The 16,538-nt window shown below is 34.5% G+C and overlaps 1 protein-coding gene and 1 long non-coding RNA gene across 2 annotated transcripts; one reads left to right on the top strand and one right to left on the bottom strand.

Moving 5' to 3' along the window:
* The first annotated feature begins 2,943 nt into the window (after positions 1–2,943).
* LOC112801701 (uncharacterized) lies at positions 2,944–4,167 on the top strand. The gene is made up of 2 exons (XR_011882190.1): positions 2,944–3,522; positions 3,606–4,167. It is a non-coding gene; the product is annotated as an uncharacterized lncRNA (long non-coding RNA).
* A 1,202-nt stretch (positions 4,168–5,369) lies between these two features.
* Positions 5,370–7,701, bottom strand: LOC112803641 (cytochrome P450 704C1-like). Its single transcript, XM_025847124.2, has 6 exons — positions 7,411–7,701; positions 6,778–6,993; positions 6,386–6,673; positions 5,972–6,289; positions 5,667–5,870; positions 5,370–5,567 (listed from the first exon to the last, which is right to left on the bottom strand). Exons 1-6 carry the CDS (start codon positions 7,699–7,701, stop codon positions 5,370–5,372), a joined length of 1,515 nt encoding a protein of 504 aa, XP_025702909.1.
* Between the last annotated feature and the right edge of the window lie 8,837 nt (positions 7,702–16,538).

Here is a 16,538-nt window from a genome sequence, read left to right as displayed (position 1 = left end):
AATTTATTATAAAAAATAAATTAGATTAAATTTAAATAGCAAGTAATAAGCATGTAAATTTTATCTAAGAATAAATAGTATTATGTCTATTTGGTTCACCATAATTAAGATTTCGGTTTATCATAATTAAGATTTCGGTTCACCATGAGTATTATGTTCGGTGCACCATGACGATTTAGCATTCAGAGTTCAGAGTTCAGTGTTCAGGGTTCGGGTTCAGGGTTTAGGGTTTAGGGTTTAGCGTTCAAGGTTTAGAGTTCAGAGTTCAGAGTTCAGGGTTCGGGTTCAGGGTTTAGAGTTTAGGGTTTAGGTTTTAAGGTGTAGGGTTTAGGGTTTAGGTTTTAGGGATTTAAGGATTTAGGGTTTATAGGTTCAGGATTCAGTGTTCAGGGTTCTGGTTTTAGTGTTTAGGGGTTCAGTGTGTTTCTACCTTTCGGTTCACCCAGTGTATTAATTTCAGTTCACTATGTTCTTTTGGAGTTCAAATGTATTGGTAAATACAGTAATTGCAATCACTAAGAACCTGAAATAAAACAGCAACCAGACGGTTCCATGGCCAACATATATATAAATTAATATCTCAGATGAGTAATGCATCTTAAATCAGATATAAATATTAACAATTTATACATACATTGATATTAAGAATAGATATATACATTAACATTGCCATATATACATTTGAAAGAAGCATTGTTTGGTTCACCATGAGTACTATACAATTGTATTTGAAAGAAGCATTGCTTGGTTCACCATCTTGATTTTATATAATGGATTCTATTTTGTTCACTCAGTACTATACAATTGTATTATGTTCGGTTCACCATGAGTACTATGTTCGGTTCACCATGAGTACTGTGTTCAGTTCACCACGAATACTGTGTTTGGTTCATTCTGCACTATTCAAAACTCTTCTTCCTCACCTTCTACTGCTTTTTCACCAGAAAGAAGGAGGAAAAGACAAAAAATACAACAGCAACAACAACAAAAGAATGACGATAAGGAGAAAACACGTGAAGAAGAAGGAACGCGAAAAAGGAGAAAAAGGAGGAAAAGGAGGAACGCGAAGAAGAAGGCAAAGAAGAAGACACTCCGTGCATAAACGAGCGTGAGAAGAAGAAGAAGAAGAAGAAGAAGAAGAAGAAGAAGAAGAAGAAGCGCTGGAGAAGGAGAAGGAGAAGAAGCGTGATGGAGAAGAGAAGACGAAGAGAAGAAGTATTTCGTGTGTGTTGGGCGCGTGTATTTCACATTTCATTTAATAGTATTGAGTTTTTTTTTGTGTTGGACCAACTTGGTTATATGGTTATATGGATGTGTAGCATCCTTGAAAAAATATATTAAAAAATTATATTTGTATAAAAAAATCAATAAATTTTTTTTATTCTAATAAACTCTCTTTTGTACTCTTTTAAACTTTTTTAATATTGTTAAATCAACTTTTTTGTTAATAATAAAAATAAAATAATATAATATATATGAATAAAATTAGTAATTATAATATAATATAATATAATATAATATATACGATATTAGTGCTAAGTGCCGTAACGTTAAAGATTTACTCTAGGGTTATGGATGGGATTTTGGGTTCCAAAAACAAGACTTTGATTGGAGCCAAAGTTTGAGTTTGACAAAAATTATAGTTAAAAAATTGGTTAGATATCCAAGAAATTCTTAGACAATAACTAAGGTTTATAGCTCAAAAGGAGAGACAAATTATGGATTTCATTGTAGACAAAATTTAGAAAAAAAGGATGAAAGTGGTTTTTGTATGTCTGATTTAACAAAGAAAAGGAAAAATCATTCAATAATTTTTTATTATGTTATTAGGATAAACTTTAATAATGATATTCGATTGTTGAGTTGCTGACTCAAATTAATTATAAATTCTATGTAGCATAATTAAGGTATGAAATGAAAATCATAAAAAAAGTTTGAGAATAAAATTTAGTTATATTAATATAAGTATTAGATTCAATTGATAAATAATAATTCACCGTTGTAATTTTAAATTTTAAAGTACTTCTTTGACAATAAGAATTTTTTTATTGAGTTAAAAGCTAAAATTCTAAAAGAACCTTTGTTGCTTTTAAGAGACAAATTACTAGTCGTATTAATTATATCAATAATATTTCTGAGATAATAAAAAAATTAGTTTAATATAAATAATTATAGATTATTTTATATAATAGTTATTAATTATTATTAAAATAATTATATAATTTTAAACGTAATAAATATGTAATTATAGATGTATAATAAAATAATTAATTAAATTAAAATTTTTTAATATTAAAGATTTTTTGTTATCATAAACCATAAAATAATCTTAAATTTTAATTTAATTGGCTTAAAAATTTTGTATTTGTAAAATTCAACAATAATCAAGATTCTTTGGATAGTGCGTATGCTTCTGGTTTAAGCCAACATTTCATTATTACAAAAACGTGCGTATTATCCTAAAAATCTTGATTATTATTGAATTTTACTAATATAAAATTTTTAAACCAATTAAATTAAAACATAAGTTTATTTATGGTTTACAATAACAAAAAATTTTTAATATTAAAAAGTTTTAATTTAATCAATTATTTTATTATACATCTATAATTACATATTTATTACATTTAAAATTATATAATTATTTTAATAATAATTATTAAATATTAAATAAGACTATTTATAAATTGGACTATAAAATATAAACTTTAGTTATTGTCTAAAAATCTTTTGGACCTCTAACTAATTTTTCAACTATACGTATACCAAAACTTTGGCACATGTCAAAGTGTTGTTTTTGGAACCCAAAATCTTGCCCATGCTCCTGTAGTAAACTATTAATGTCACGGCACTTAGCATTAACTGCTGTCTACAAGTTTTGACTGAAAGTTAGTGCACTCTTTTGTTTGAATGCCTGCTCTACATGTCTCAAAAGAAAGCCACCCTTAACCATTGAAATATATATATAGATATACGGATCAAATCCATAGATAAAGAAGTGATATCTGCCATATGATCATATTAGAGTGTGGATTAGATCCGCTATCATTTAAAGAAATCGATTGATATCAAGTAGTTTAACTCATTATGATAGGTGACACGGCTCAAATGCGGTGGCTTCATCTTTGCTACGCGTATGAACCACACAATGTATGATGGACGTGGATTTGTGCAATTCATACAGGGCATAGCAGAAATAGCCCAAGGTGCAACAAGGCCTTTAATCCTCCCATTCTGGTTTTGTGCCAGAGACCCTCCAAGAGTTACATGCATCCACCATGAATACAAACAACTACCCCTTGAAGATGACAACAAAAATGTGTTCTTCAAACCCTGCCATGCTTCCTTCTTCTTTGGCTCCAAAGAGATTGATGCATTGCGCTGCCTCTTCCAATCTTCCAACACCTTCGATGTCCTCAGTGCATGCCTCTGGCGTTGTCATACAGCTGCACTGCATTGGCAAAACCCTAATCAAGAAGTTCGCTTCATGTGTGCAGTCAATGCACGTTTTGACCCTTGCAGGTCACACTCTTCTTTAATTTGAACAAGGATAATTTCCAATTGATTCTCTTCTCTTTTGTTAATACGTACCAACTTTATCATAGGCTTAATCCTCCACTACCTGAAGGGTATTATGGCAACGCTTTTGTGTTTCCTGCGGCAGTTTCGACTGTGGAGATGCTATGCATTGGAGTTGGTGAAGAAAGCAAAGAAGGAAGCAACTGAAGAGTATGTGCACTCTGTTGCCGATCTGATGGCCATTAAAGGAAGACCTAACATTATTTTGGAAGGGTCCTTTCTAGTGTCAGATATCACAAAATGTGCATTTCGGATGGGGTAAGTCTTTGTATTCTGGGCCAGCTAACACTACATGTGGTTCAGAGAACATTCTTGATAGCGGTGAGAGCTACTTTGTTCCATATACTAACTCTAAAGGAGAGCATGGTACGGTGGTTTTAATTTGCCTTCCAGAAGAAGCCATGGAAAGATTTGAGAAAGAGCTTAATGGGATGCTCAAGATCAAGGATGAAGAGAAAACTATCAAGTTGATGTCCAATCTTAAGAGGATGCTTGTTTTGAATACACATGCATATATATATCAACTTAGTTTTTATAACTTGTCTTATGTGTCTTTATTTGAGAATAAAGTATTTTCATTGTCTCTAAGCCTAAAACACCTCTGTTTCTTCCTTCATTTATTTAACATTTGCTTATATATATGATTCAAAGAATAATAATTATACAAAATATATCTATTAGGAAAGAAAGTGTGGTTTTCTCAAAAATAAGTAAAATCTCATGCCTGATTTTGTCCATTTTAAGAACGTTTGGGTGATTGCATACACTCCTCACAGCTCGAACCAAGCTTTCAACACATGGTTTGGAGATCTTTCGACTTTTTCCAAATGCCGTTACCAAAACTTCCACCATTGCATTATGGATTTTTTGCACTTTACTTAATCTAATTTTGTGTACCAAATGATTTACTGCTCTTCATTAGTCGTTACCGTGTCATTAGCATACTCAAACGCTGCCCCCGTAGGTTCAAAGGTCACACATGTCGTTCCTGCATTGGATGAAACTTTTTAGCCACCAACAACTCTTAGTCACCACAGATCATACTTTTTGTTTAATAAAAAAAGGTTTTAATTGAATTGAGTTCAGTCGTAATTATTTCTGTGTTGATCTGATGGGAGTGAAGAAAAATTTTTTTCAGTCAGCTTCAGTTCTCTAACTGAATAGAAGTGGTACTTGCAGTTGTAAATTATTTCAATAATTAAGTGAGTTTAGGGCTCAAAAGTAGATATTAAGTTTTGGATTTTATTGGAGATATATTTTTACCGGATCCCAGCCAATCCTCCGTGGATATAGTTTTTTTTTGTAACTCATTAGATGAGTCATGAGTGTGATTCCTCATCAAAATTCACTTTTCATTTTCTGATATTTCACCAGCTCTTGTTTCTCTCTCAAATCTTCTCATTCACTACAACCACTCTGCACTCAGAGTAGGGAATTTCACATGGTAACTTGATTTTTATATTTTGTAAGAGGGCTTTGATTATTGTGTGATACAAGTATATTTATCATGAAACCAAAAGCTTAAATTGGATAGAGATAATAATTATATATTAAAAAGCATAAAACATAAATATACTTTTTTTATCTTATATTTAAATTCTTTTCCTTTTCGTACAAAGCTAGCTCTTTCACTTGCTGATATAAGCACCACGAATGGAACAGATAGAATTTATGAGCAGTTTAATTTGTTGCATAAATCTACGTTATTTTTGGTGAGTCATGATCAACTAGTTCCATACAAGCCAGGAGCAATAGTTTACAATAAAATGAGAATAAAGCATCTTTGATATCTATGAATTTGAATATCCAAATCTTCTATAAGCATACAGATGCAGACCTCCATCCAGATGCAGAGTAAGTGAAGTTCTATAATGTATTGATTTGTGTTCATCAACCAACTTGAATTTGTAGCTGCCTAAGAGGATAGCAGAGAAGATTTTCATCTGTCTGTATGAGAAATCCTTCCCAAGACAAACTCTTGGACCCGCCTGTGGAATCAACAACCAATATATATATATATATTTTCTTTCAATGTTTCTTGTTCGATAAGAAAACTATTTTGAAGTGATATCATATCAAGCTCTGACCTGGAAAGCTGTGAATTTGAAGGGGCTTTCTTGCTGAAACTTTCCATCTATGTCAAGCCACCTTTCTGGTCTGAACTCTTCAGCATCATCACCCCACAATGATTTCATCCTTCCCATGGCATAAGGTTGGTATGCCACAAGATCACCTTTCTTCACATAGAATCCATCCGGCCACACATCATATGAGAAACAAATCTTTGTATCCTGCCATACAAGCATCAAACCAAGTTGTTAAACAAATCGAATACGAAACATACTATAGAAAAAATATATTTTTTCCCGTGTGGTTTTGTTGTATCATTCACCCATGGAACATCAGGGTGGAGTCTTAATGTCTCTGTCAAAGCTGCATGTAGATACTGCATTTTTTCAAGAGCTTCTTCAGTTATATTAGCTGCAAACTCCTCAGGCTTTGAAAAATCTGATAACCCTGTTGCATCTTTGACTTCTTGTGCAATCTTTTCCTGCACATGAGGAAGCTTGCATAGCCGGAAAAGGAACCATGAAAGAGTAGTGGCTGTTGTATCTTTTCCAGCTATGATGAAACTCAGGATGATGTCTTTCAGGTACTTCGGATCGGTCTCATCCAATTCTAAAAACCTTGACAAAAGGTCTTTCTTCACCTGTCAAAAGAAAACATGTAATGCCAATGAATTTCTTCAATGATTTTCTGTAACTATCAACAAATAAGGTTTCGTCTTATCAATTCTTTTACTCACAGGCTTATCATCTTGATTATGGACTTGTTCAGTCTTGCTTTTAATCACATTATACACAAATTCATCTACAACTCTGACATGTTTCTTCAGTAAAGCTTCTTGTCCTATGTTCAAAAATCGCTTCGCCTTCCAGAAAATGTCGACATACCTAAGTATAGTAATTGCACTTGCAACATCAAAAGAACTAGAGAATTTGGTGCCTTCTTCATATGTTCCACCCATAGTGTCCAGTTCTACACCTAGTACTATATTAAATACTGAGTCCATGGTTGATTTGGAAAGTAAGTCCTGCCAATAAGAACTTTTCTTACATCACTGTGTAACAAACTCAAATAATAACCAAAGTTGTTTAACTAAATGTTATAGAAGTGTATGCATTTGAAGATTCCTACTTGGATTTCAATTGCCTTATTTGATGTTGCTGCTTCAGACACTATTGCAGCAAGTTTTACTGCATTCGATTTGAAAACCGAACTGCTGTAATCTCTCGAAAGCTTTGAGGAAAGTTGATAGCTTGCCGTCTTTCTCTGATGTCTCCACTTCTCTCCATCCACTGTGATTATCCCATCTCCCAATAGGTCCCTCAGGATTTCATACTGATGCCGTCCCTGAAACAAGTTATAGGAACTTTCTAGACTCAAGCATCGACACTATGTTACGGATTCAACAATATATTGTATTTTCCAGTATTGGTTGGGGAATAGATATTTCATATGTTCATCAAGAAGATATGAAATATTTAAAATGTAGGAATCAACTATGCAAACTGAAATAACCAAATTTTCTTTCTAGCCACAAAATTATCATATATCTAGTTCTGTTTTTGAATAACTAATTCTGGTATAACTGATTTTGATGTAAAGTATTTATGTTTGGTTGTAACTATTCTGAAAGTAAAAAATATTCACTTTTGCAAAATAATCAATCCTAGAGGCTAGAACTGATTTTGCAAATTAGCAAACATGCACAAAAATAACCAAATATTGAGGATTTAACTCTGACACTTTGTAGAGTTGATTTAGTACCTTGCCATAGTTTGAAAAATTTGTCTTGAGGATATATTCCACATTGGTGGGGTCTGAAGTATTCACTTCACTGCTTGATAAGCACAGCAGCCTATAACTGCTGTGCTTTCTTGCAAGATCTGTCATGTAATCATGTAGCCTGTTAAAGTTGACAAGTTGGTGGAAAACAGTTCCTGCAACGGGGTGGCGTTTTCTTCTCCGGCCATGTCTTTCGGCAACTAACAGTGCTATAATTAAGGCTAGAACTGCTGCAGCTAGATATTTGTAATCAATGCTAAAATAATCTAACATTTTGGCTCAGCAGAAGACTATTTACTACAAAATTTTGATCATGGAGAAACTGAACTTATAACAACAGAATTATTTATAATATTTTTCGTAGAAAGGTATTTAAACACTATGTTTGTCACCCACTGGTCTACCACCCTGTCATTTTATAATATGATAAAAACTAATATTATAAATTTTTTATAACAGTTTTAGATAATTAAAAATAACATATGAGTTTTTATTTTATAATTAGTTATAAAATAATCTGTCTGAGTTCTGTTTTGTGTGGGTCCTAAGTTAGTTACTACTATCCTTGCTGCTTTATTTTACTATATTGCTGATAGTTCTAAAAAAAATCACTTTTAACTATTAGTTATTTTATTTTTTGCAGCAATTAAATATAGTCATTTTTATATTTTATTACTAAAAGATTTTAGTAACAATTATACATTTGACGATAAAATTTTTTTTTAATGATCGTAAAAAGTATATATTTGTTGATGGTTTTCAGTGGCTAAGAGAAGGGGGGTTGAATCTTAGCCCCTTTTTCTTTCAATTACACTTGCTGGTCTTTGTAACAACTTCAGGAGACTTTTTGATTTTTGTCTCGTCCCAAGCCACGAGACTTTTTCGTTTTGTCTCGTCATTTGTCACGAGATATTTTTCGGCTTTATCTCCTGGGCAGCAGAAACAGAATTTAAGTAGAAGAGGAAGAAATAGTATACCAAGATATATCCTGGTTCAGCTGCTAAGTGCAGTGCAGCCTACATCCAGTCTTCATCACAACAATGATGGAATTTCACTATAATCAACTTTGATTACATACACCAATTCTCCCTAGGAATTACCCTTCCTATCTGGGACAAGTCCAGAATTCTAAACCCAATCCTGAACTTGACTTTGTCCCTGCCAAGCTTTCAACTGTAAAGTGCTAACCCAACTTACAAGGGGATTCCCACAGAATCATGGAACACAACATAGATGTACAAAGGAACTCTAAGGACATTGATGAGCGGATAATTTATACGCTTTTTGGCATTGTTTTTAGGTAGTTTTTAGTGAGTTCAAGCTACTTTTAGGGATGTTTTCATTAGTTTTTATGTTAAATTCACATTTCTGGACTTTACTATGAGTTTGTGTGTTTTTCTGTGATTTCAGGTAAATTCTGACTGAAATTGAGGGACTTGAGCAAAACTCTGAAGAAGGCTGACAAAAGGACTGCTGATGCTGTTGGAATCTGACCTCCCTGCACTCGAAATGGATTTTCTGGAGTTACAGAACTCCAATTGGCGCGCTCTCAACGGCGTTGGAAAGTAGACATCCAGGGCTTTCCAGAAATATATAATAGTCCATACTTTATTCGAAGAATGACGACGTAACTTGGCGTTGAACGCCAAGTTCATGCTGCTGTCTGGAGTTAAACGCCAGAAAAACGTCATGATCCGGAGTTGAACGCCCAAAACACGTCATAACTCGGAGTTCAACTCCAAGAGAAGCCTCAGCTCGTGGATTGATCAAGCTCAGCCCAAACATACACCAAGTGGGCCCCGGAAGTGAATTTATGCATCAATTACTTACTCATGTAAACCCTAGGAGCTAGTTTATTATAAATAGAACATTTATCTATTGTATTAGACATCTTTTGATCACTTTTAGATCTGAGGATCACGTTTTGGGGAGGCTGGCCATTTGGCCATGCCTGAACCCTTTGCTTATGTATTTTCAACGGTGGAGTTTCTGCACACCATAGATTAAGGGTGTGGAGCTCTGCTGTACCTCAAGTATTAATGCAATTCTATTGTCTTTTATTCAATTCTCTCTTATTCTTATTCCAAGATATTCATTCGTACCCAAGAACATGATGAATGTGATGATAAGTAACCCTCATTATCATTCTCACTTATGAACGCACGTGATTGACAACCACTTCCGTTCTACATGCAACAAGAGCTTGAATGTGTATCTCTTAGATTCCCCAACAGAATCTTCGTGGTATAAGTTAGATAGATGGCGGCATTCATGAGGATCCGGAAGGTCTAAACCTTGTCTGTGGTATTCCGAGTAGGACTCTATGATTGAATGACTGTGACGAGCTTCAAACTCCTGAAGGCTGGGCGTGATGACAAGCGCAAAAGAATCAAGGGATTCTATTCCAACCTGATTGAGAACCGACAGATGATTAGCCGTGCTGTGACAGAGCATAGGAACGTTTTCACTGAGAGGATGGGATGTAGCCATTGACAACGGTGATGCCCTACATACAGCTTGCCATGGAAAGGAGTAAGAAGGATTGAGTTGAAGCAGTGGGAGAGCAGGAGTCCTTGAGCCATACAGCATCTTCATTCGCTTATCTGAAATTCCCACCAATGAAGCTGCATGAGTATTCTATCCCTTTTATTATTTATTTTCTTATTTCTATTTTCTAAAACCCATAAACCAATTTTAATCTGCCTAACTGAGATTTACAAGGTGACCATAGCTTGTTCCATACCAACAATCTCTGTGGGATCGACCCTTACTCACGTAAGGTTTATTACTTGGACGACCCAGTACACTTGCTGGTTAGTTGAACGGAGTTGTGTCCACTCGTGCCAATTTCAAATTCCATAATTTTACAATTACGTGCAACTACAGCACCAAGTTGATAAATACAACTTAAAGAATAGTGATCACAATTTCGTCCACCAGACATCTATGGCTTTTTCTTTTAATTTTGCACTCTCTGCCTTTTTCCGTTCTATGGCTTTTTCATACAAACCTCACTGTTTGCCTTTTTCCATGAGACTCAAGACATGACAAAATTAAACAGAAAAATTACAAAATAGAAAATATTGAAGGAAAAGAAAATCAGTAAGCTTAGGTAGCTATGAGACTTCTGTGCCTTGCACTCTCACTTTCTTTCCTTGAATCAAACTATGACTGTTCACCCCTTTTATAGAGAAGTGAAGCCTTCACAGTTGAAACACAAAACCGAGCTTAGCTTTTTTTCCTTCAAAACAAACCGGTTCGGCCACAGAGAGAAGAGGAAACTCATGCAAAACCCAACATGCAAATACCTCTAGTCCTTCCTTGGTCATCAATCTTCATCAATCCGAGCGCTCCATCCTTGGCTTCCTCTCCAAGATGGATTTCTGGCCCTTGATGCTTCATGATGATGATGGCTTCATCTGCTCCAATCTCTGCCTCTTCCATCACTTCGCCACTCTAGCTACTTCCTGTGGTGGTTGAGTAGAATCAGAGACAAGCCATGCCTCCAAAGATCTTCCTTGCTGGCCGAATCTTCTTCTTTCTTTTTGAGTATGAAGAAGTCAAGATCTCATCACAAAATCTTACCAAAAGTGATAAGAATCTCAACCACTACATACTTTATGTTTTCTTTTTCTTGATGCCATCATCACAATGGCTCTTTTTCTTGGTCCTAGCTTCTCTGTGATTTTTACTGATAGCTTGCTTCATTCCTCCTTTCTTGCGAGACAAGACCGAAAGAGAAAGGAGAGAGAACAGAGAAAAGCTTGCTATGTAACTAAGGAAGAAATGAAAATGAGTTAAGTTTACTTACTCATGCCTAGTCTCTGCTTCCTTTACTTGCTTCTACCATTTTCTTTTTTGACAGTGAGGTGACCAAATACAAAGAGAGAGAAGAGAGAGTAGAAAGAAGAAAAGCAATGGAAGTAATGTGTGATATAAATTATAATCAATTAAAATCAATTAATCCCACTTCCCATGTTTTTGCCTTGTAATGTGCATATCTCAATAAATGCCATCAAATCAATTGTATAATCTCTCTCATTGTTCCAAGGTCTGCAATAACTCCAATTAATAAAATTTGGATTTCATCAAGGAATAAAAGTGATATCCGTTGGAGCATGCAACAACATGATCAAAGGAGTGGGTTTTATTTGTTTAAATGGATAAAGCAATGTTGTGTCCCATCTCCCTTTTTTTTCTTATTTCGGACCAAGCAAGTTGGTTATACACCAACAATAGATTTGGGCTTGCACATTTAAATCTGGCCCAAACCAATTCAGCCACAATGATTAAAACCATTTGTATGAATGCTGAATAATTTTTAATCAAACTGGGCTTGCTGTAGATTTCCTTTATTTTCTGCCCAACACAAAATCTGCACAACAAAATTATTAATTAAGCAAGTTTGAATTAAGATCAAATTAATAATTTTGTAATTAATTATTTTTAATAATGTTTGTTCATCATCAAATTAAATTAGAGTTTTCCAAACTCATCAATCTCCCCCTTGATGACAAACATTATTAAAAATTGAAATGGAAAGAAATTAAAGATTAGAGTATAGAATACTCCCTTTGAATATTTGAATTTCTCTCCCTTTCTGATTGTCACATGGCTCTCCCTTAATATATGATGTTTTTACCAAGGTAAGTACTAACCTGTAACAATTTTAATCAAGCCTAAAGTAACAATGTTATTCAGCATATCCATTACATGACACTGAATGCTTGATTTATGAGCAGTTTTGAATGATATACAAAACTCATTTGTTATCAATAATTTGATTTTCTGCTCAATAACAATCAACCAAAATATTTTTGAAAAATAAATTGCTGTTCAATCTGTTTTAAAAATATTTTCCAATCAACAAATCAGAGCAAAGTAATTATGGTAAGGAAAATATTTCTAATCAAGCTTGATCCTTTCAAACCATAACAATTTCCAAATCACAGTTTAAAGAAATTGCCAAAGAAAATTCAGTAATCATTTTATCAAGGTAAGTAAATTATATCATCAACACAGTAAATATTTTACCAAGATAAAATTAAAGCATCAAGTATCAACTCAAAACAGCAAGCATCAAACAGCAAGCATCAATCCAAAATAGCAAGCATCAATCAGATGTAAGCATCAATCCAAAATAGCAAGCATCAATCAGATGCATTATTAACATCAAACACATAATCATAACAAAATATTGAAACTTAAAACGAGGGAGATCATAAATCCTTCCAAACAAGGATTTCATCCCTGTTTTGTTAATTTCACTTTTCAGCACTTTCTTTCTCAATTTCAATTTTCAGCACCATTTCTCCCCCTTTTGGCATCAAGGGGCACTGCAAAATAAGTGAAAACAACATACAAAAGGCAAAGTATTTGTTTTTCACCAAAAACACAATGGTCCAGTCAGCACACATGCATTTGAGCAAATGACAATCAAGGCTTAACTCGAAATTAATCCACTAACACAAAATGCTTAAAACAGAGCCAGGTCAAAGCATAAAACAGAGCAAAACAGGTTTGCAAAATAGCACAACAAATCAATGAAACATAACAGTTTCAATTCAGCCTGAAACATAACAATTTCAATTCAGCCTTTCTTTTTTTTTTATCAAGGAGGGACCCTGCAAAAAATGAGGAAAAAACAATGCAGTCCATACTAATTCAAGACAAGTGAAAATAGTTCCTAGAATCAAGGGATGGGGGAAGGATAAAGATTTGATTTGACAACTTCCCAAAAGTATAATTTAAAAAAAATGAGGAACGGGTCAGAGTGAGGTCAAAGAGATTTGGTGGGGCCCAAAATAATTAACTTCAGTTCAGTCTCCCCCTGTATCATGGCCCGTTCAACACATCCTGAAATTTGTCTCCTGCTTTCCTACGAGACAAAACCGAACAGAATCAGAATTTCACAAATTCTCAACAAAACTTAAATCAAACATTCCCAAGCTTTTTCTTAGTGAATAGAATCTGTCTTCACAGAGGGGTTTTGTAAAAATGTCAGCAAGTTGATTTTCAGATTTTACAAATTGAATATCAATAGTATCCTTTTGCACATGTTCTCTAATAAAATGATATTTAATCTCAATGTGCTTTGTTCTTGAGTGCAAAACAGAATTTTTTGAAATATTTATGGTACTCATGTTATCACAAAATAATGGTATACTATTGATCTTTAATTTGTAATCTTCCAACTGCGTTTTTAACCAAATTAATTGTGAGCAACACGCAAAAGCGGATATGTATTCAGCTTCAGCTGTGGATAGAGCTACTGTGGCTTGTTTCTTGCTTGACCACATGTTGAGTGAGCTTCCAAAGAAGCAACACATGCCGAAGGTGCTCCTTCTATCCACTCTATCTCCCGTATAATCTGCATCACAAAACCCTACTACACAAAAATCATCAGATTTTGGATACCACAAGCCATAATCACATGTTCCCTTAATATATCTAATGATGCGTTTAACAGCCGAAAGATGGGATTCTTTTGGGTGAGATTGAAATCTTGAACATACACCCACACTTTGAACAATATCCGGTCTAGAGGATGTAAGATACATTAATGAACCAATCATTCCTCTATACCGTGTTTCATCCACATCTTTGCCATCATCATCTTTTTCAAGTTTATTGTTTGGATGCATTGGTGTTCCCATTGGTTTAGAATTTTCTAGGCCAAACTTTTTGATAAGTTTTTTTTGCATACTTTCCTTGGTGAATAAAAGTACCACTAGGAGTTTGTTTAATTTGGAGGCCAAGAAAGAAAGTAAGCTCTCCCATTAAACTCATCTCAAACTCACTAGTCATGAGTTTTTCAAACTCTTCACACAAGGACTCATTGGCCGAACCAAACACAATGTCATCCACATAAACTTGAACTAGAAGAATATCATCATTAGATGCTTTAATAAATAAAGTCGTGTCCGTGGTACCCCTTTGAAATTGATTTTCTAATAGGAAGGCACTAAGCCTTTCATACCAAGCTCTTGGAGCTTGCCTAAGGCCATAAAGAGCCTTTGAGAGTTTAAAAACATGATTTGGAAAATCTTTATGTTCAAAACCGGGGGGTTGAGCCACATACACTTCTCTATCAATAAAGCCATTAAGGAAAGCACATTTGACATCCATTTGAAACATTTTGAAACCCTTATGGGCAGCATAGGCAAGAAGCAACCTAATTGCTTCCATTCTAACTACCGGAGCAAAAGACTCATCAAAATCTATACTCTTTTCTTGATCATAACCTTGGGCCACTAATCTAGCCTTGTTACGAACAACTTGTCCATCCTCACCAAGTTTATTTTTGAATACCCACTTAGTACCCGTTACCTTCTTACCATCCGGATGAGGTACTAATGTCCAAACCTCATTCTTGTCAAATTGAGCAAGCTCCTCTTGCATGGCCTTGATCATGATGGATCTTCAAGAGCTTGTTTGACATTGTTGTGCTCCATTTGTGACAAGAGAGCAAAGTTGCTAGGTTCGGTTTGCCTTTTGGTGGAGGATCTTGTTGTTACATCTTGAGAGGGATCACCAATGATGAAGTCATGAGGATAACCCCTCATAGACTTCCATTCTCTAGGCTTTCGGACAGGTGTAGAGCTTTGATGAACTTCTGGTGGTCTCACTATTTCAGTTGCTCGTGCCTGCTCAGGAGACAAAATGGAAATGTCTCCTCCAATCTGACGAGACAAAACTGGACTGGCAGATTCTTCATTTTGTACAAATTTGGAATTTTCTTTGCTTGTTCCAGCTTCTTCACCATCTGAATCATTATCTATCACAGTACTGGGAATTAAGTTAGAATAACAAAAAATAACATGTATGGATTCCTCTATAGTTCTATGCTCTTTGAGATAAACTCTATAGGCCTTGCTTGTGGTGGAATATCCAACAAACATTCCTTCATAGGATTTTGGATCAAATTTTCCAAGGTTTTCCTTATTGTTAAGTACAAAGCATTTGCATCCAAAAACATGAAAGTACTTAAGATTTGGAGGGGTTCCTTTCCATAGCTCATAAGGGGTTTTCTTTAATCCTTTTCTAATTATTGTTCTATTCAAAATATAACATGCTGTATTTACAGCTTCAGCCTATAAAAATTTAGGAACTTCATTCTCACATAACATAGCCCTAGTCATTTCTTGAAGGCTTCTATTCCTTCTTTCAACAACCCCATTTTGTTGAGGTATTCTAGGACATAAAAAATTATGAGAAATTCCAAAGTCATCACAGAATTTTTCAAAGTCTTGGTTTTCAAATTCTCTTCCGTGATCACTTCTCAAATGAGCTACTTTTAAATCTTTTTCATTTTGAATTTTCTTGCAAAGGGTTGAAAAAGCATGGAAAGCATCATTTTTATGAGCAAGAAAAAGTACCCAACCAAATCTAGAGTAATCATCTACCACCACAAGACCATAGTGTTTACCTCCTAAACTTTGAGTTCTAGTAGGACCAAAAAGATCAATATGTAACATCTCTAATGGCCTTTTGGTTGAGATTCCATCTTTTGATTTAAAAGAGGATTTTACTTGTTTGCCCAATTGGCAAGCATCACAAGTAAGATCCTTATCAAACTTGATGTTTGGAATTCCTCTAACCAAATTCTTTTTGACTAGCTTAGAAATTTGGTACATGCTAGCATGACCCAACTTTCTATGCCATAGCCATTTTTCAGATTCAAAAGAAGTAAAGCATGTTACATTTTGTTCTTTCAAGTCCTTTAGAGTTAATCCATACACATTGTTGCATCTCTTAGCTTCAAACAAAATATCCCCAGTTTTTTTCACATACAACCAAACACACAAATTTTCTAAAAATAACTTCAAAACCTAAATCACACAATTGACTTACACTAAGTAAATTATGTTTCAAACCATTTACAAGGAGAACATCATTTATACAAGAAGAGAAACTTTTACCAACTTTGCCAACAGCCACTATCTTTCCTTTCCCATCATCACCAAAAGTGACAAGTCCTCCATCATACTCATCAAGCTTTATGAAGAAGGTTGTCTTTCCGGTCATGTGCCTAGAGCATCCGCTGTCCATGTACCACATGTTTTCCTTCCTCTTGGATGCTAGGCATACCTACAAAATGAACTCAAGTG

The sequence above is a fragment of the Arachis hypogaea genome, chromosome 5 (genome assembly GCF_003086295.3).
Source record: "Arachis hypogaea cultivar Tifrunner chromosome 5, arahy.Tifrunner.gnm2.J5K5, whole genome shotgun sequence".
NCBI lineage: Eukaryota > Viridiplantae > Streptophyta > Magnoliopsida > Fabales > Fabaceae > Arachis > Arachis hypogaea.
Note: the sequence above shows the minus strand (reverse complement) of the source record. Positions and strands in the feature narration are given on the sequence as shown.